The sequence below is a fragment of the Gallus gallus genome, chromosome 4, assembly GCF_016699485.2.
Source record: "Gallus gallus isolate bGalGal1 chromosome 4, bGalGal1.mat.broiler.GRCg7b, whole genome shotgun sequence".
NCBI lineage: Eukaryota > Metazoa > Chordata > Aves > Galliformes > Phasianidae > Gallus > Gallus gallus.
The window spans coordinates 8,690,188-8,710,475 of NC_052535.1; the positions used below are offsets into that span (position 1 = coordinate 8,690,188).

The following is a 20,288-nucleotide window of genomic DNA, read 5'->3' on the forward strand; positions in this document are numbered from 1 at the left end:
TTACAGTTATTAGAGAACACGCACTAAAACAACGTGAGCACAAAGTTTAAGTGCAGATAATTCCGTTTATTGAAGTCCAAATTTACAACTGAAGTTTACAACTTTTTTTTTCTTTTTTTCTCCCCCCAAAACAAAAGCTTTGTTTGAATTTAGGAAGAATAAATGTTCTTTTTAATAATGTACAGACTATATCTCTTAAATAAGTTAATATCTTTGAAAAAAGAGCAATATGTTCCTTTTTTAATGTTGCAGTGCAACTTACAACTTACACGTCTGTGCAATGTACCATGAGGTATATGCCCAGTGAGCAACACACAGTGAAGGTTTCCATTCATAAATTTTCATTGTAGACACACAAAAGTTAACAAGTTCATCTGTGATAGAAAAACGCAGCCAGTTACAGTAGTTCACACAGAAGTCATCTGAGAAGAGGAAAAAAAGAAACCTAACGTTCACTGCCTATAGAAACTATTGGATCATCTCTCAACATAGACAAGTATAAAATTAAAAATACTGTTGTGAAACCAAAGAGTGCTGTATTATCCAGGGGTTGAAACCTAGCCTAACCTGTATGCGTCCAGTTAGAGCAGTTAATTTTCTCTCTCTGTTCAGCGAGCTGAAGGACTTTACTATGGTATCGGTAGAGCATCTGCTCATAAAAGCGCTAAAGCAAGATGGTCAGTAGAGAAAGGTTGCAGAATGTCATAAACTGTGGTACAACTCAGACACCTTCCCTGGCATGGATAGGTGGTTTACCGTGACCTCGCAGCTCATCTCACAGTTGTTTGGAAAAACAAGGCTGAAACATGGAAGATTCCGAGTATTTGAAGCTTTGATGCTTCAAACTTTTCAAGATGGCTCTTACTAAAAATACTTATTTTTCATAATGACATAAAACACATATTTACTTTAGAAAGAACCAACCACAACATAACTTTGTGATAAATAACAGTTCTGCCGCTAATACTTATATACATACTGCTTGTAAACAAAAAATGCCCACAGGTCATGGAGTCTCCATGAGTTTTATACAAGGCGCTATAGATTTTTTTTCGTTATTGAAAACAGTCCTATTGAAAGTTTGGTTTATAACCTCCTATTGCTACAGAAACAGTAAGAATGTTTATATTTACAAAGAAACAAAGACCATGGAGACCCCATAGCATTATTTGCTAAAGATTGTAAGTTAGTGGGGTTTTCGAAGTACACGTTATCAGCACGTTCAGCTTTAATTAACAGTACAGGTTGAACACCAGCAGTACCATACTCTAGTGCTTTGGTATTTCAACCCCTGAATATACAAAGACATTACTACAGCCTACTTCACAGTTTAATGCAAGTAAAGTGCAAGCCATAGTACAAGGGTGTCATACATTTTCATACATGTAAGCATTATCTATAAAAGGCTCTCTATACAAGTTTTATTAGCTACTGTAGTAAACTAGACAGAAGTCACCTATGGCCCAGCAATTAATGCTCTTGCAAGGATATTGTCTTTGTAATACAGTATGTGTCAAATGTAAAAAGTTTATTAATACTAGTGCATTTCTCCTATATTCTAACCTGTTTCCATTTCAGATTTTTAAGTTGAAAACCTTGTTTCTCAATAAAGCAAAAGTCTTAACTGGTAACGAGGCCTTTGCTGTTATTTTGGCCAGTGAACAAGTTTTGTTAAGACATTTGCTTCGTGGTTGCCAGTGAAAAAAAGCAATAGAGTTAATATGTATAATGTGGCATCCTTATTTAAACTGCAGCATTCAGACAGATACATTTACAGTTAGTAAAAAGATCTGTATTGATACCCTCACCAATGCCTGAGAATGAGTAATATTCTAGAAATGCGAGGACAGAAGTTAGTGGACCTAATACAGCGGCATTAATGCATACAGCAAAATCCCTCATTGTCACAGTAACCCTTGTATGCACGTGATAAAAATAAATGCATTGTATTTGTCTGGCCTGCATTAAGAATGAATATGGTTCGTAAAGATAGTGATGGGCAGTATATTCCTGGAAATTGTTTATCCTGTTATTAACACTAGGTCCCAGTAGAGTATCAGCTATCTCAAAACAAACAAACCCATCAAACAAACAAAACAAAAGAAACAGCCCCCAAAACTGAAACTCTGCTAAAAGCTTAAACAATATTCTTTATAGACCTCAGTCTAAGTATGCAAGTATGGCATAAGCTGTAAAGCATAGAAATTAATCTTAAACAAATGTTTTTTTCACGTACTACATCAAGAACAATACAAAGAATAGTCAACTGCCTAGACACAGCAAATGGAACTGTTGAGAAATAAAATACTATACTTATACATAATAGGAGTAAATAAATATTTTAAACTCAACTAAGAAAATACAACTTACTTGTTTTTGTTTAAAACAACCGTGTATTCTCCATTCATTAGCTGATAATATGTCTCAGGTTTGATTTTCAGATGCATGTTGAGTTAACAACCACTGAGAGCCACATCCACTCACTGTAAATAGCAGGAGATGGGGAAGCTGTCCCAAGAGTAGCCTGCCTGAAAAAGCTGCTCTGAACCTTAGCTTTAATGAGGGAAACATTCTAGAAGGAAAAAAGGAACTTCTTGTTACTTAATGTAAGTTAATTAGATAATATTGCTTCTTGATTCTGTCACATTATTAAAGATTTTTGTAAATAATTATTAATAAACATCATTTGGCAACAGGGAAAAGTGCTTATTATCTCTAAGGAGATCTTAAGCTCAGTGGTCTAAGGCCTGTGGCATGTGAAGTCTTCTATAGATTTACCCTACAGACAGAAAGGCGTTACTACAAGGACTGCTCCAAAAGTAATGCCTCCCATTTTATTATGCTCAGATATCAGAAACAGATGTTGGTGGGACAGCAGGAGAAATTGAACCTTCCCACCAATATTCTTTTATATTTTGTTTCTGTGTGACAGATGGCAGCAGAGGGGCACTTTGAAAAAATGATGTCTGGTAAGGAATTGCCTATGAAGGAAAGGTGTGGAATTGAATTCCTCCATGCAGAAAGAATTACATCCATTGATGTTCACTGACACTTACTGAATGTTCTGAAGACCAGATAGTGGATGTGAGCAGTGAGTGGTGCATTTCAGCAGCAGTGACAGCAACGTGAAAGACAAGTCCTGTTCTGGATGGCCATGCACAGCTGTCATACAAAGCTGTCACCGACACAAGATGAAGAGCATCTTCTCCAGCTCATCTGCACGAATCAGCTAATGGTGATGACTGTGTTGAAAAACAGTATTTTTTAGACCATTAACAGTGGTCTTTGTTTTCTTTTTCATAGAAATAAATAGTAGGCATTACTTTTGGAGCAACTTATGCCCTTCCATTTGATTTCCCTATCTGGAAAATTAAGCAGAAAAAAACAACCCATTACGAAACCAAGATGCCACATTATTTTAACAATATATACTACAGGAACTCGTGTGTACTATAAACAGATTTTTCTGAGCAATTCTCAGTGCTTCAGTGAAGTAATCCCTTTAAAGGTACCTTTGCAATCCTTCACTAAACTTTGAATTGAATGATTATTTTGGTCTGGAAAGCTGTAATTGCTGATGACAGTAAGATTTTAGCAAGACATACATCTGGCAATTCTCTGCAACACGTTTTTTTTTTCCCTTGGAAAACCAAGTAGTACAGCACATTATTAGCCATTACTAGCTGAAAAGAGCAGTCTGGATGTGAACATGAACTGACTGATCACATTCAGAATTCCCTGGAAATTGGCATCAAATCACATCCTCCGATACCTTTTAGTAGCAATTGATCAGTCTCTCTTTATGGCACTAAAATGTAATGCAGAGCAAGAAGTGCTCGTGATGTGTTTGAGAAGGCAGAAGATGCAGTAAGGTGGGTTTTGCCAGTGAAGTAAAGCAACCGGCTTTTCTGTGGAGGATACAGATTCCCCGCACAATACAACACAGGTTGATTTCAGTTAGGACAAAAAGAATCCTACCTGTCCTGCCTTCAAGTATGAGGCAGTATTTTCACAACTTTATTTCTGTCAAAGAATTTGGGGACACAGACTGACAAGAACCTCCTTCTCTTCTGATTACTTCTTGTTAGTAACAAGACTAAACTCAGGAAAGTTGTTGCCTAGAATCTATGAAAGCAAGAAAAAAGCCCCAATGTTCCCAGGAAGTGCTACTGAGATGGCTTCTAAGATAGTTTTCAACAAACTAAGAATTCAGTGGATACATAACAGTATATTAAAAAGAAGGGGAATCAGTGGTTTATTGCGAGCATTAAATGAGTTGTATAGAAACGTATGTTAAAAACAAAAAGACTGAGCTTGTGAAGTCTCAGAGTGATGACTGAGGGACATTTTTCCTGCAGCTAAAGAAGAGTCTGGCAGGAATTCTGATGGAAGACACTAAGCTGACTAACTTCAGTAAAATCTGGATAAATAATACACATCCAAAAAATCTCTTCATGTAGTTATATATGGTAAGAACCAGTTTTTGTTTAAGCAGGAAGGCAGAGAATCTATTACGCTAATAAATGTACTCTACTGATGCTGTTTATTTCCCTTGAACTCAACAGCAAACTTTTTTTTCCCCCCTAATTTAAAAACATTATGTAATCACAGCTACCTGAATAATTTCAGCTCCGTTGTACAGAGTTAGAGTACCTTTTGGTCCAGGAGAAACTGACCTATTTGGATTTGGTACATGGATTTTAGATCCAATATTTTTATTGCTCTTTCATTCAAGTTATTTTGAAGATCATGAAATTCTAAATAATTGCTCTATGTTAATTAAAAAAAAAAAAAAATTAATGCACTTTGTGCATTAATTTCTGTAGTTCAGCTGGATTAGTACTTAGACGCAGAAAGAAGAAACTAGTCATGGAGAAGGAAGGGCCTTAGTATGGAGTTGAGTGTGCATGCAAGAAGTATGTAAAAATTCTTGTCAGCTAGCCTTTGTGAAAGAACAAAATGTTTGTGATGCTTAATTTAAAATTAGATTTTGCTTGCTATAAATTACAAGCAAGATTACTTAAATCTTACAAACTTTACATTTGTTTATGAATATAGAAAATTTCATCTACTTAATTTGGTGACCATCACTGCTTACACTTAAAGTGTGAATTGGTTTATAAATGGTTTGTATAATTTATGCATTTCCTTGCATCACTGCTTAACATTTGTTCCATATTATATGAAGGATGGTATTAAAAATAGTGAAATATCTGTCAGAGATCCGCTAGGAAAAAAAGTTAGATGAATTCCCTCTATTAATGCTTTTGCTATTCAGTTGTTCAGTAACTGTAGCATTCACATAGCAAATATGTTTAAACAGAGTTTTACATTTTGCCTGAATACTGCAGCTCCAATTTTTATGACAACTTGTTGTTCTCTATTTTCCTGTATGCTTTTTTATGGCCTCAGGTGTTAGAGCCTTCAGTGTACGCTTAATATTCAGTATGATATGTATGACGTGATCCTGCTCCACTCTGATGCATGCATGTGAGGAGCCATTGTCTTCAGTGACTCTCAAGTGTATAGTTAACTTGCTAAAGCACACCAAATATGCTTTCATGTTGTATGTTCTATCCAAATGTATTTGCTACAACGATGCTGTGACTCAGCTGCTTCTGTGATGAGAACTCGAAACAGCTGTCAAGTAACAGATCCCTACTAATAACATCTCATACTGTTCTAGAATGTTTATTTAATCACTGCACCCACTGTGGTTCAAATAAATGCCAAAAACAAGCAAACAAACAAAAAAACCTAAGAATAAAAATCAAATCTGAGTTGTGTTTCTTCAGGGCTGCAATGAGTTGTCAGGGCAAGGTTTTGGTAGCAGAAAGGCTGCAGGAGTGGCTCTGGGAGAACAGAGCAAGGGGCTGTCCTCATGTCATACAGCCTTTCTAGCCACCTCCAGAATGGCCCCACCACTGGCCAAAGCTCAACCATAAGCAAAGCAGATAGCATATTTAAGACAGGACAAAAAACACCGTGCACCATTTGTAAGAGTGAGAAAAATCAGAGACAAATCTGCAGGTACCAAGACCAGAGGAGGAAGAGCAGGGGGATATTCCCAGGCACCAGAGCAAAGATTCCCCTGCATCCTGTGGAGGAGCACTGGATGGATGTGCCCTGATGGAGGCTGTAGCCTGTGGGGAACCCACAAAGGAACCTGGAGGACAAAAGCAGGAGCCGTGTGCTCCTGAAGGACTGCATCTCACAGAATGGACTCATCCTGGAGTAGTTCTGGAAGAAATGCAGCCCGTGGGAAGGACCTATACTGCAAGCTGATCAAGGACTGTATCTATGGGAGTGGCACCATGCTAGAGCAGAGGAATACAGTGTGAGACGGAAGGAGTGGCACAGATGGAGCGTTACAGTCTGACCACAGCCTTCCATTCCCCATTGTCATGGTGAGCAGAGTGGGAGGAGATAGAAGAGCCAGGAAAGGAATGAAGTTGAGCCTGGGTAGAAGGGGGACAGTGTGGGGGTAAGTGGTTTTAATTTTGTCTTTGTTGCTCATTATCTTGCTCTATTTTTAATGAACAATGAATTTAAGTAGTTTTCCACAAGCAGAGTCTATAATTGCTAAGTGATCTTTCTGTCTTTATTTTGACCCACGAGCTTTTCTCCCAGTGTCCTGTTAACTTGCCACAGCTGCTTGATGGACACTGTCCTAAACAAATGGAATACCTCTACCCAGTTGTGGCTTTGTGAATACTTAAATCTCTTTCTGGACACTAGAACTTTTTTGAGATAACATTTTTCCCCCATATTATATTGAATTTTATGAATTTTACAGTTTCTGGTATATGAGAGACAGGTTTATATAGTGGAAAATTATCAGTGAATATCTGTTTAAGTAAAATGACATCATCTGAATTCACACCTCCTTTGTCCTGCTTTCTAGAAATATTCTAGCAAGCGTAGTCAAAGAAAACTGTGAATCTGTGTTGGAAACGGATGTCCAGTAACATTCAGAGCAATGTTTTTTTTCAAGAATGCAGGTATCTTCTCCAAACTGATTCATTCTGATCCAAGCAAGGAAGTGAAATACATGATGTGACTTGTGTGTCTTTTGAAAACCAATCAGTACGGACTGGTTTTCTTCAAGTGATGTAATGAGTAACTTCACCCACTTGCTGATGTACTTACTACCAGTTAAAAATTATTGCCAGACATTATTATATTTTTGAATAATTTACTCAGCTTCAGATGCCAGTCTATTACAGAATTTAATTGATTAGTTTAGGTTTTATTTTTTTTTTTTTTACTTAATACTTATCCTTGAAGCATCAGAGCTTTTTTTGAACTGTGTGACTCACAGGCATGTGTCACTTAAATTCACAGTGAAGAAACTATGAAAACCTGCAGAATGTGCCATATTCAGTGCAGATGTTTTTCTTTCACCATGAAATATTTCAAATTATGTTAAAAGCAGCGTAAGTTGCAGCATTAGTGAACAACCAATATTGTTCTACTCATATCTTAACTCCTGTGCCACACCTACACACTTATATTCATTCATTTTAAAGGCAGGCACAGTATTTTACAAACACAGTATCTAAATGGCATATACTGTATGCCCATAGGGCCAGATTGGGATCTATTTGCTAGATGTACAGTGTACATTTTAAGGCACACTATAGGGATTGAGTTTACATTTTGATACATCTGTCCTTTTATTTGCAAAGATGGTCACTACTTGGAAATGTAGCAAAAATAATCGTTCATCTCTAAGAGTGTCCAGTGTCTTTATGTTTTCATTTTATATTTTTCTCAAGAAAAACATGAAAATGTGAACTGTAGAGCATTTAAAAAGTAAATATCAACTATCGTGTTAAGTTTTATATACATAGATATATTTAAATATATCTAAATATATAAAATGATTGCAGGAGCTCATACTAGAAGCTTGGTTTTTAGTACAGTACTTTAAATATACTGGTGTTTGTTGTCAGCTACACTTCTGCACGGCTTCTTTCTAATGCAGAGCTTTATACGGACATCGGTTGATAATAGCAAACAAAAAATAATAAAGAATATTGTCTTATCATGCAATGTAGTAGGCATCCTGTGGCACTATTCTCTTATCCAACGTATTTACAGTACTGCTGAGCACATTATTTATAAATATTACAGTGTTTGTCTTACTGATTTTTCATGGCACCCAGCAATTATTCATGATACGAGTCCTGTCAGACGTGAGTTTCAATGAATGAATGTGTATGTGTCAGCATTGGTGCTGAGGTTGCAAGTTCAGAGGCTCCATTTTGAGATTTCAGAGCAGCACTGTACTCACAAATGTCCAGGAAAAACTCATAGTTCTTTAGTTTCCAATCTTTAAACTTCTTTGATGTTAAGTTGGGATCATCCAGAAGGCTGTTGATAACTGTGAGGTCCCCTTCCTTTGCCTATCAAATTCCAGAAAGACACAGTACATGTCAAAATGAAATGTATCCCACCCTTTGTATTTTGGAATTTTATTTCTTCTTTCATTTTAATGCAAGGTACTAGAGAGACTACTCCAGACACTTGAATTTTTTGTCTATAATCAGGAACTACTACAGCTTAAACTGGTTGACAGCTCGCGTCCTGGCACTTTCCGCATGCCTATAAAGAGTGCCAAGTAATGCTTGATTGGTTGGTTTTGGCTTTACTTTGATTTGAGACTAGAACACAATTACTTTCAAGTACTGTTAGTTTCTTTGAAACTTAATTCTAAAGCAGCAAAGAAACACTCTATATCTATGGGAAAACACTGAGAGTTCTACAAGTTCAGATTTCTCATACACAAAATTAATGATAAAGCCTTACTTTTAAAGTGCTCTTGAGTACTCTGATGTGGTGAAGCTTTTCATTGATAACTGGATCATTACATCGCTTTACAAAAGACTTGCGGAACTCCTGCTTGGTGGAAGGACGCTGTTCTCCAAAAGCTGACAAACTAGCTTGTTCCAGAGACTTATAAAGCTCTTGCAGACCGTCTAAATTTTCTCCAGTTTCTTTTATGCTTTCTGAAAGAAAATAAAGAAAACTAAGAACAAACCACAGCAATTCAGCTGAAGTCGATAAAAATAAGAATACTGCAAATTAGTGTGTAAAATAACCTATGACACAGTCTTCCCATTTTCATTTTGAAAACCCACAAAGCTGTATCATTAAACACTACATTCAAGCATTTTAAATGCAAAGTCCTCTGTAGTCACTGATGAATTTGTCAGAATCAAATCTTGATGGACAAAAACTTGGCTGAGAATAATGGAATTATTGCTCTTTCAAGGCAGATCAGAGTATCTCCAAAAGCTTACCTTCTGCACAAAAACTATTGTGCCTTCTAATAGGAATTTTCTCTTCCAAGTTGTCCTCTGTTCCTTCTATGGACTTCACATGCCCCTTACCCCTGACATCTCTATTTCGTGGAAGGCTTTGACTGCGTTGCTTCTGTGGCCTGCTATGAGAGCTATGTCCTCTCTGACACTCCACTAAAGGGAAAGGCCCATCCTGTTCATAATTATGACGTCTTTGTACTGGCAATGTTGCTTGTCTTCGTCTTTCTGGTGACATACCAGGCTGCCCACTCACATATTCTGGATCAGGAGGAACAGTTTGGAGAAAATGGAGCCCTGAACTGGTTAATGGAGTCTCTATCAGATCCTGCCATGAGCGTCTTTCTCGGTAGGGAGGTCTGCATCCTGATGAATGTGTGCTTCCTGCTACATCTTGTCGAGAATCTTCAGCTGAAGAATGGGAATATGTTGATTCACTTGAAAAGTGTCGTCCATGTTTGGCTTCAGGGAATGGACTTGACGAAGTCACCTGGAAAGAAACAAAAAAGATCCGACTTTAAGACAGTTTTGAATGGACCCAAGAAAATTACAAGAACATGACACATACTAATAAAATGGGCTTATATGTGTGTTTTGATAAGTCATAATATGAACCTTTGTGAACAGAACATACCTAGCAGTGAATTCTTTTATGCAAGTGCTATGTTTTAACCACTCCCTATTCTTGTTTTGCACATTCTCTGCCCATCAGCAACTACTGCTGGAAGGAACTGCTCAAAAACAAAGGTTTTCTGAAGACCTGTCCAGTTTATGCTCAGTCCAGCAGTGTGCTGTGAAGACATGAAAGCCCCCAAAAGAAACCATAATTGGATTTCCTTTCTTATTTTTAGAGGATAAATATCCAGCCAAACAAGAAAAAAAACAAAAAACCAAAAAAACTTCAGCACCCAGGAAAGTTTTTGAATTTGGGGAGACTGCTAAATGTATCAAATCATTTTAATTCTGCTGGGTCTGTGTATCATTTTAATTCAAAAACAAAGAGAAAGGCAAAAAAGTGAAAAAACAGAAAGGGAGAGGCTTAACCTGTGTCTCAGTTGATAAAACAGCATCACATGGGTGAATGTCAGTCTGAACTTCACCCATGTGATGCTGTTGCCTCAGCCACTCTTTCTTTGGGTCTGGTTGTGTGAGGATCGTGTCATTCACGCTGAAGAAAAATCTGAAAGAAAAATAGAGAACAGGCCTATCTGCTTAGAAACAGATTAAATACCACAGCATGTTCTATATGTTAGAAATGTTCTTATTTGCTACTAGAACCTGTTCGTAAACAAAACTTTTTTTTCTCTAACTTATCAAAACCTCTCCCTACACAATATACTAGAAGTATTTTTGTCTGCTACTTAATGTCTTATGACATTGACAGAAAATGCTGTTACTGCTATCATATTGTATGCAATGGTTCATCTGGTGAAAAACAGACCAAAAAAAGCCTTACCTCTAAAAATTCATTTTTGAAAAGAAATGTTCATACTAAAACATAATTATGAAATGAATGTGATCTGGTCTTAATCTCTAACATCCAATAATATCCAGTGTCCAATACTCATATTTGAAAAACAGTCTCAGCTAATGCAAACTGTCCTATTCATTGCATTATATTCACATTCTGCAGTGAAGTCAGGATTTGAATCTTTTGATGGTATTAGATGTAATTTGCCATATCATACAAAAAATGTAGTATGCACAGTCTGGTGGCATATCTGTGTAAGACGACATTTACATCTCCTTACTTTGTAGTTGACTTGTTATGGAAACATTCAGTTCATAGCTTATGAGGAACAGCACTAGTTTCATTCTTACAGTGAGATCTTTGTTCCACCTTTATAATAATTAATATTATAAACAAACAAAATGCAAATCAAAGCACATATTTTGTGGTGACCTAATGTCAGTATTTATAACTCACTGAAGGTGTTCGGTGATAGGTGTCACACAGTGTTGAGGAGCCTTCCTGCTTCAGGGTTAAAGAGCCATCAACATCATCCTGGTCGCTTTCACTCCAGTAATCTGCTAACAAAGCATTCCGGGTTTCAGTGCTGTATTTTTCCACAAGAAAGCTATTCTGACAGTTTCCAAATATCATTAGCTTGCAAGGGCAAACATTTCACAGTCACCTAGGTCACTTGGCAGCCACTAAGGAGCAGATCTTGCAAAAACGGATGGTATTTCATATACACAAGTACAAAGAACCACCTTCAAATGATTTAGGATAGTGTTACAGAAAGCACATTAAGCACCTAACCACTGTACAATAAACAGCAGCTTCTGGTCAGAGTTTCAAAAGGAAACTTCCTTCTAGGAGCCATAAACATTTACTTGAACTGTGTTCACCTAATAGGCTGTGACAAAAAAGGCAAGGCTCAGAAGATGGATCTAAAGCACGTCTTGACCTTGTAACTGTGATGTCTTCACTTGCTTTAGGGTGATGAGCATAGGCGATGACTCTGCTCTCGGAGGTCATAGTGCAGCATGGACTTTGCAATGTGTTTATCATTTTTCTAAAATATTTCTTAAAATTATTCTGGATTTTATTTTTTGGTGGCACTAATAAATCTAATTCTTCAAGGCTGTATGTTCTTACGATAAGGCATAGCACACATGTTAATAAAGAAGTCAGTTATGACATCTTCAACTTCATTCAAATAATGAACAGGTGTACTCTCTGCTCTTCTCCTACTTATCTCTGAAACATTACCTTCATCAGGATGAATATCCTTGTCATCAGGTGTGTAACCAATTGCTGCGAGACCCAGACGATTCATCCATCTAAAAGAATAACAGAAAATGAAGAAGAGGAATACTTAAAAGCAGTGTCAAGTGTAAACATGATGATGTACAGATTCCCACCATGTATAAAAGTCAGAAGCAATGGTTAGTCCTTACACTGAACACTTCAGACCGTTAAAATGATGATTCAGATAAATTCAGTAGTTAATTTCAAGTAACTGAAAGTTATTCCAGTTCACATTGCATTTATTGCAAAGGAGCACACTATTTATTTTGATCACTACTTCAAGAACTTTCCTGAAAATGCTACAAAAAGACTATAAAACAAACTAGAATGATGATAATACCTGCACGAAAACCCGTATCTGAGTTATATTCTTAAATACTTCCTTACACAGTGACCAAATTATTATCATTAATTTTGTAGAATATCGAATGTGTTTTCTAGAAGCAGCTGTTTTCTTTTTGACAATGCAATGCACATTTTCTTAATAATTATTTTCTTGGCTGATGAATCATATCACAACAAAAAAACCTTCCAAAGACGTCTCAAGAAAGATATTAGTAAACAATAGGTATTCTACAATAGTGACCATTTTTTTGCATATTGAAACAGGAAATCTATTAAGTGCAATTAGAACAAAACAAGCTTTTAAGGGCATTCATGAATACATTACTTTTGCAATGACATAGAATATGAAAGATAGGAGCAAGAAGACAGAAAATGAAGGAAGAGCATACTCCACTAAAAATAGAATACAATCCAGCGTGTATTCATCTACTGGTCTAAGCAATGCTCTGCAGTTGCTCAGAGCAATGGTCTTCATCTCTAATATTAGATAGAAAACTGACTCACTGTATGGCCTTCAGCAAATCATTCTATATATCTTATGACTTATATAAGTATCTAAAGAGGATAACAACATTTACTTCTTACAGGTAATTGTTATAATGACTAATTCAATTGCAAAAGTATGAAAATACAAACAATTGTACAAAAGCATTGCTTTGCCTTTTCATATTAAAACAGAAGTCCCCAAATTGAAAGTAAAAATTAAATCAATGATTATTTTTCACAAATACCAGCTACAGGCTTAGAACTGCTAACAGAGACATTGCTTGCATCAGCATGCATACCTCATCTTTATCATTAACGAAGTAAATTTCAAATGGATTAACAGGTTTACTGAAAAGCTGATTTTCTGCAGTGCTCACCGGAATAATTTCATTCAAGAAAGAACATGCTGATCACTTGACATTTGCTTCATTTTAAAGGCATGATATTTATAGCAGTAATTGAAATGGCATCATACTTTTTCCTCATTATTAAACATTTATATTTACTATTTTTTCAACAGTTATTCCTGAATTTCTAAACTCATTACCACTGGATGCTTTAACTAAGGTTCTGCTTAAGCACCAACAATAAACCAGGGCGCTACCATCTTCAAACTCAAACCAAGTTCCGCCATTTTGGTGATCAGTGTGCTGAAATTTATGTTGGCTTAAATTTCTTGCCAGTTTTATCTTGTTGCTCATTGTTATTTGCTGCTCACTGTTAGTAATAACCTTCAAAATAGCATGGATTTCCTCAGTAGATAGAGTATCTGTTTTATTCATATGGCCTCAATGTCCATATCTGGAATTAGCAGAAGGTACTCTTCCTTCTTGAAGATTGCCCAGATTTGTTTTTTCCTACCAAAAGGCAAAAAGGTCCTTGCAATAGTTACAAGTACATTCTTACCTCATTTACCACAATTCAGAGTTAGCTCTTTGTCAGGAAAATGAAAAGAGATATCTGATGACATTCACTGGTTTAAAATGATAAATTCTCTTCCAACAAAAGAAAAAGAATCTCAATCTCTGGTTTTGTATTTTCTTAAAAAGCCTGAGTGAATGTTTTTGAGGTTAATCAGGAGTTACAGAAGTGCTGAGATTACAGATCTTTTTCTTACAGTTAACACATCCTTCCCCCCGCCCCCAAGGAAATGCAAACTCAATTCAAAAGGAAAGCTGTGTAAACATGATGAATTTGCCTGATGAGCAAATGCATACTTTCATTTTTATTAAGAAAACAGGCAGCCAAGGTTATAAAAAAGTTCACTCTGGAAAGCTTGAAACTCAGCCACTTGGTTCAGAACTTTGCACTGAATGCCTTGAAGGCAAATGTCAGGTTTCAGGAAGGCAATGGGAGCTGTGTGCCAGAATCAGACTCTCTAAGGGATAAATGACTGCATGCTTAATCAAAGGTCATGCAATGCAAGACTATATGCTATACCTGTCAGGCTTTACAGTGAAGAAACAGGAGATAGTTTGTCTAGTTTGGTTTATATTGCTGCTTCCCTCATAGCACTTTGAATTGCGTGAGATCATAAAAAGACAAGAGATATTCTGGCAGGTACACGTGTAGCAGCCTTACTTGTACATCCCCATAGATCTCGGCCCCAGAGGCAGAAAGTTTGACACCTCTTCCTCCAAAAATTAATCTTACTTTTTTTTTTTCTTTCTTTTTTTTTTTTTTACTTTTTTTCTTTTGCAATTTATTTCTCAAGAATAGGCAGAGAACAACTTAAACAATACTTTTCACTAGGTTTGATTCTAGACCGGTCAGCAAACAGTAGGGTTTGCATTCCAGACAGAAAATAGCTGTGATGCATGCAGAGCTGTGCTCAATATCCCAAGGATACTCTACTCCAACATTTTATTTTCAATATTGTCTATAAGCCCTATGAGAAACAACTCAACCAAACTTACCAAATTGCATACATTGCAACAATTTACAGGGAAACAACAAGTGTTTTAATTATTTTTTTTTATTGCCTTTACCTTAGAAAACCAAATGGAGGGAATGGGAAGCCTCAGGAAAAGTCATGTCAATACAGGAGTAAGTTTTGCACTACGTCTCAATAGTTCAAATTTTAAATAAATCAGACTTCGTTTTAATTAATTCTGTTGATTACAAACAGGCTCTGTTGTCATTGCTTCAGGATAAAGTAAAGCTGCATGGCAGGAAGTTAAGTTAAATTTACTGAGATAATTCTGGTTAGTACCAGGGGATTGCAGCCCAGGGACTGTTCTGCAAGTCTGATTCTACCCCAAGGCCTGGAAAGGGATGTTTACAAAGACACCGAGGGCAGTCATGAACTAAGTAGCTGTGACAATAATCAAAACTTGATACTGAAGAGTGAGTCATGCTTAAAATGCCCTGAGTTGTCAGGAATCAGCAGCATATTCTCTTACTGATCATTTAATAAAAACACTAGAGAAATGTTAAAACGGACCAAACAACCAGAAAAACATTTTCATACAGCTTCACTGTCCTAGAAGACTGTATTAAAAAACAATAACATGCCACCACTCATTTTACAAATGCAGCAAGTTTCTGTTTGCTGTTACAGTTCCTCATGCTGAGTATAACAATGAGGCAAGCCAAGGTCAGTGCATGTCCGTGGGTCCGAAGGCAACAAGAACTCAGATCAGTTCTCCATTTTAAGAGCGCCCGGCTAAAGATGGAAACAATTTATGAGAGGATGTATGCTTTTATCAATGGTTTTAGAAAAAGAAATCATTTCTTTGAAAACTAAGTGCTAACCAGCTGAATTGCTTAAAGTTAAAGGAAGTCAGGTGAAAAAATAATGATGTGGGCAAAGGCCAAAATCTGAGAAAAGAAAACCACAGACCAAAAAAGAAAAAAAAAAGAAAAAGTGTGAGAGAAATACTAGGATATGGAACATACAATTTGTTGGGGAGTAAATAGGAAAGTATCAAACAAGGCAGTACTGTTAATTTATAGCAAAGTGCTACCATCAAAAAGGACAGCTTCCTCATAAGCAGAGAAGAAATGTTTGATGCCTATATTAAGGGTAACGGAGTATTTATTTGAGTAAGAGCTCCTCTTGGCTCTTTCTTTCTAACAATCCAGAACAAGGTAAACAAGTGAAAAAAAGCCTTGGAACATTTTTCTCTCTCTCTCTCTTTTTTTTTTTTTTAACATTTAATTCAGGTGAAAAAGGAAAAAAAGGATATATCCTGAAAAGGTGTAAGCTCAAGAAATAACCCCTTCCCCTTAACTGTTCATTTTTCTTAAGTGTTTTCTTAAAAATGAAACCAATGAAATACCAAAATGTTAAAGCACATCATAAATAAATACAGAGTTAAATATTTAAAAACCATTTCTTATCTTTCTCGTATCTTTTCATCAATTAATACTTGCACTTTCAAGTTATCACAGGTTTGTATTTTAAAAGTTTCAGAGCAGGAATAGATCTTTCTTCACTTTTGGGATTGCATGTACACTACAGATTAGTTGGCTAAAAGAAAAAAAAGAACTGGAGTGGAAGTTAAATTCAACTAAATCAAGTTATCTTTTAGTTTATTAAAACATAGATCCTCTTGAACCATCTACTTCATACCTACAATTTATTTAGTGCAATTTATATGTATTTTCAGGTTATAAACTTTGCATTATATCCTCTCAGACCGGTGAGATAATTGGATTCCAGAGTTCACCGTAAAATTATTTGCAATACAGAACTATATTTTTAAATCAATTTTGTATTTGGTATGCTGGCTTCTTTCCGACCAGTCTTTCTTAATGGACGTCTGAAAAAATCAATGTTTCCCTTTTAGGCTCTAAGGGTTCATTATTTTCACTGTTCACTAAGGCTGTACAAGTAATGCCCTCATTTAACAGAATAAAAGTTCATGTAATAGGTATGGCTAAAATTATTCCTTTTTTTTTTCCACTACAGAAAAGAAGCCCAAATATATAATTGATGTCTCACCCTGACATATAGCACTGAACAGTTTTCTCAATGAGCTCATCTCTCCAAATATATCAACTCTCAACAGCCTGCATTTCTACTATTTTATTTGTCACAGTTGCTGGAATTCGTTAAGTAAAATCATTCAAGGGATAAACTGTAAGTACTCTCTGATTTGATAATTTGACATGACTCTGTTGATCTTGTTTCATGCATTGTCTTCTTAGATTTGTCAGGCAGGAAAAAAAGCCCCAGACACTTTAAGAATTGACAAGTGAACCATAGCAATGTATGCCCTCTCTGTGTGTGCATCTACTTCATGCACTTAATGGGGAATTTTTTAATTTTTTTATATCTTCACTCTGTCAACTGAATGCACATCTATGCCTTTGTGATCAGAAGTCTGTTTTGGTTTGGTTCCTTTTTTTGTCTTTAATTCCTGCTGGATGAGAGACAATAAAATTCACTGCTTCTATGGCAAATAAATAACCCTTGTGGCAATAAATAAAATAGCTTCTTACTGTACAAATATATGTGTGAAACACAGAAAATATATACACAATAACTTTATGATAGACTACAATTTCAAATAAAAGCCTCAGGAAATCTACCAGAACCATCAGAGAAACTCACTCAACTGGAACATCTCTTGCCAAATTGCAAATACATTCCCAAACACATTTGTAGCAGCTCTAGCACTGCCTAGGTGAAGCAAAAGGAGTAGCCATTGCTGAGATGAAACTGGATTGCCATGCTGATACCTAAGGGAATCAGTTAAGTAGATAAGGGAACCAGTTAAGAAGAAACTAAAATATTGTCTTCATTAGTGAAATGCAGCAACTGGATTTCACCCTAATGTAGTCTTGTCCCATAGATTTACCAGACTACTGTGGATAATTCACCACCAGACTTCTCGGTATCCATCTACAGGCAAGTACTAGTTGTTGTCTCCATTTCCTTTACTATGCCATTGCAGATGCTCCAGCATGTGCATCCACCTTGTATGCCCTGAAAAGATATGGATGAGGTTTTGGGGTTTGGAGGCAGGAGGTAGAATATTGTTAAGGAATGGGATGATTTATTTCTGAAATCTTATTTCCACATACTCTTAGGGAAATCAGATCAAACAGGCCAAATACCGTTAAAGGCCTGATTTATACAGTTATATCCACCACTTCTTCCTGCTATTAAAAATTCCAGTTTTTGCAGTGTTGGCTTAGTACTTCTAGTATAACATTACAATATGTGACTATAATGCATGTTCATTTATCACTGGGATGTACAGCACTGTTCTCAAAAACACTGCTCTATTAAATGCAGATGAACTGCTCAGATCCCAGAACAGCTATATCGATTCACAATTGTATTATTTCTAGCAGAATTTGATTAAGTTAATTTTGTAATTTCAGACAATGCAAATCCGAGCTCCTGTGCATTAGGGATAAATTCATACCTGAATGCTAATTTGGATTGTGTATTGGATAATTGCAATTGTGTTTTGCAAACTCCTCCTGTAATGTACTGCTAGAAACCAGTGGTTCTCAAAGTGTGTCAAGGGAGAAATGGTAGTTCACAAGTCTGTGAAAAGTAGTCCATAAATCATAGAAGGAAGACTTTGGTGGCTTACCAAAAAAAGGACACTTTGAAGTCTTACAGCTCTGTACTGGCACTTCCTACTACAGCATTTTCCCACACTGAGTGCTCTATCTGTACTACTGCAATGTTCACTCCCACATATGGAATGGTTTCATCCAAACTCTGGGGCCTGCAACTTCTGATCAGAAGTTTTTTTGTTGTTTTTTTTTTACTTGTGCTGCAACTTATGAGTTGTTATGTGAGCACAATAATTTAGAGGCTTGAAGTGGTCTTCGGAGTGACTACATTTTTCCTGAATTTGGAACAAGTTTGTAGGAAGATACATAGAAAGAAGGGAAAAATCTGCTGTTCATGTTCATTTACAACACTATTGGTAGGCATCAATTTAGGGATTTCAACCTGCGAAGTTCTTTCATATTCCCCATGATTTCACTGGGCAAGAGACTGGAGAGTAAGAGCTCTTTAATAACTTACGCAGATCAATTTCTTAAAGAAATTGTAAATAAGGACAGACAGATCTTCCATTCACTTGTTCACAAGTGGCAGAATCTAACACGGGTGTATGTCAGAATTCTTTAGTTCCCAAGATCTTTTCTAAGGTGTTAGCTTATTCATAAGGAAAGATTAAAAGTAAAACTAATACATGCACAAATACTGGTCTACCATCTGAGCTGGCAAAGAACTGACAATGACACTAACATGCCCCGAATGTAAGGAAGGCAGCTGAATGAACTTTAAAAATAAAGATGGTTTAGACTTGCTTGTTATACACCATACACAAAAATACAGAAGATACATACCCTGAAATTCACTTATATTCAATAGCAATTTAATTCAGAATATATCAACCATCAAGCAGTTTCTTTTTAAGAGAAATAATGTTTTACAGACTTTCAGAACTTTACTTGGAAAATATTGTGATTCTTCCAAAATCAATTTATCATCATTTTAGGTTTAAGTAGATAGTGTATTTTTGAATGACAGCCAAAGATTTACGGGAATTATTAATATCATGAAGTTAACCCAGTTATTCAAAGCAAGCGTGGTCAAGTGATTCAGCCTATAATAGGAGGGTGTTTTTTTCCTTTCTTTAGCATTTGGACTCTACGAGGAGACTGTACGTGAACTGCATGCTTCAATCACAAGAAAATTTTAAATAAAATAGACATTGTAAAACTACTGAAAATTAAATTCAATGCTAATTTCATTAGGAGTATTAAAGCTATAAGTAGGTTATACATGGTCTGGGAACAGATGAAGCACTTCTGTGAAATAAGGCTTTAACAAGCTTGGAATACCACGTGACCATGGCAAGCAAAATTTGAGTTCATCAATTTCATTATTAATTCATTTCTAAGAACACAGCTATGCTCATGTAGACCTGACAAAACAGCATGAGCATTAATTTTGCAAAGCAAAGTCTGTCTGCAACATGCTACACAGCAGGCAAAAATTCTGCTGCAAAAGAACAACATGATCTGCTACATACAAATCAATTACTACCCATCAGAGGATAGTACTTTCAAAAACCATGCAGTATTAAAGGCAGATTCCAATATTCTGGAGATTAAAAAAAATCCGATCCAATAAACAGTGAATCTTGAATAAGAAATTGAATATAAATAGCTGTTAAAAACAAGCTGTCAGTAAACGAAGCAGAAAAAAAAGCTATATATTCTCTACATCATGAATGAAGAAGTGCTACTTTCCTCTTCTACATATTAAGACTCTTTTACTTTTCAGTGTAAACATGGAAAATCCAGTTAAATTTTGTGGTGACAGCAGAATTATGAGATAGCATATAAAGCATTTGCCATATTACTTTAGACTACATGGTTAGCAATTTTGTGTAAAGATA

The 20,288-nt window shown here is 36.1% G+C and overlaps 1 protein-coding gene and 1 long non-coding RNA gene across 4 annotated transcripts in view; one reads left to right on the top strand and one right to left on the bottom strand.

Moving 5' to 3' along the window:
• Nucleotides 1-45: 45 nt before the first annotated feature.
• Nucleotides 46-20,288, bottom strand: part of LOC101749809 (connector enhancer of kinase suppressor of ras 2-like) — a 176,869-nt gene continuing 156,626 nt past the window's right edge. For 2 of the 3 annotated variants that reach the window (XM_040699584.2, XM_046940483.1), the window contains 5 exons: nt 12,040-12,110; nt 11,251-11,351; nt 9,306-9,813; nt 8,812-9,011; nt 46-8,408 (listed from right to left, as the gene is read on the bottom strand). In XM_040699584.2, the coding sequence (XP_040555518.1) occupies nt 8,193-8,408; nt 8,812-9,011; nt 9,306-9,813; nt 11,251-11,351; nt 12,040-12,110 (1,096 nt within the window). In that variant the 3' untranslated portion in view covers nt 46-8,192. Of the gene's footprint in view, nt 8,409-8,811; nt 9,012-9,305; nt 9,814-11,250; nt 11,355-12,039; nt 12,111-20,288 lie in introns of all 3 variants that reach the window. The other variant, XM_040699583.2, reaches the window with a different exon arrangement.
• On the top strand, nt 6,414-17,959 carry LOC112532317. The gene is made up of 4 exons (XR_005859358.2): nt 6,414-6,484; nt 14,903-14,955; nt 16,823-16,993; nt 17,709-17,959. It is a non-coding gene; the product is annotated as an uncharacterized LOC112532317 (long non-coding RNA).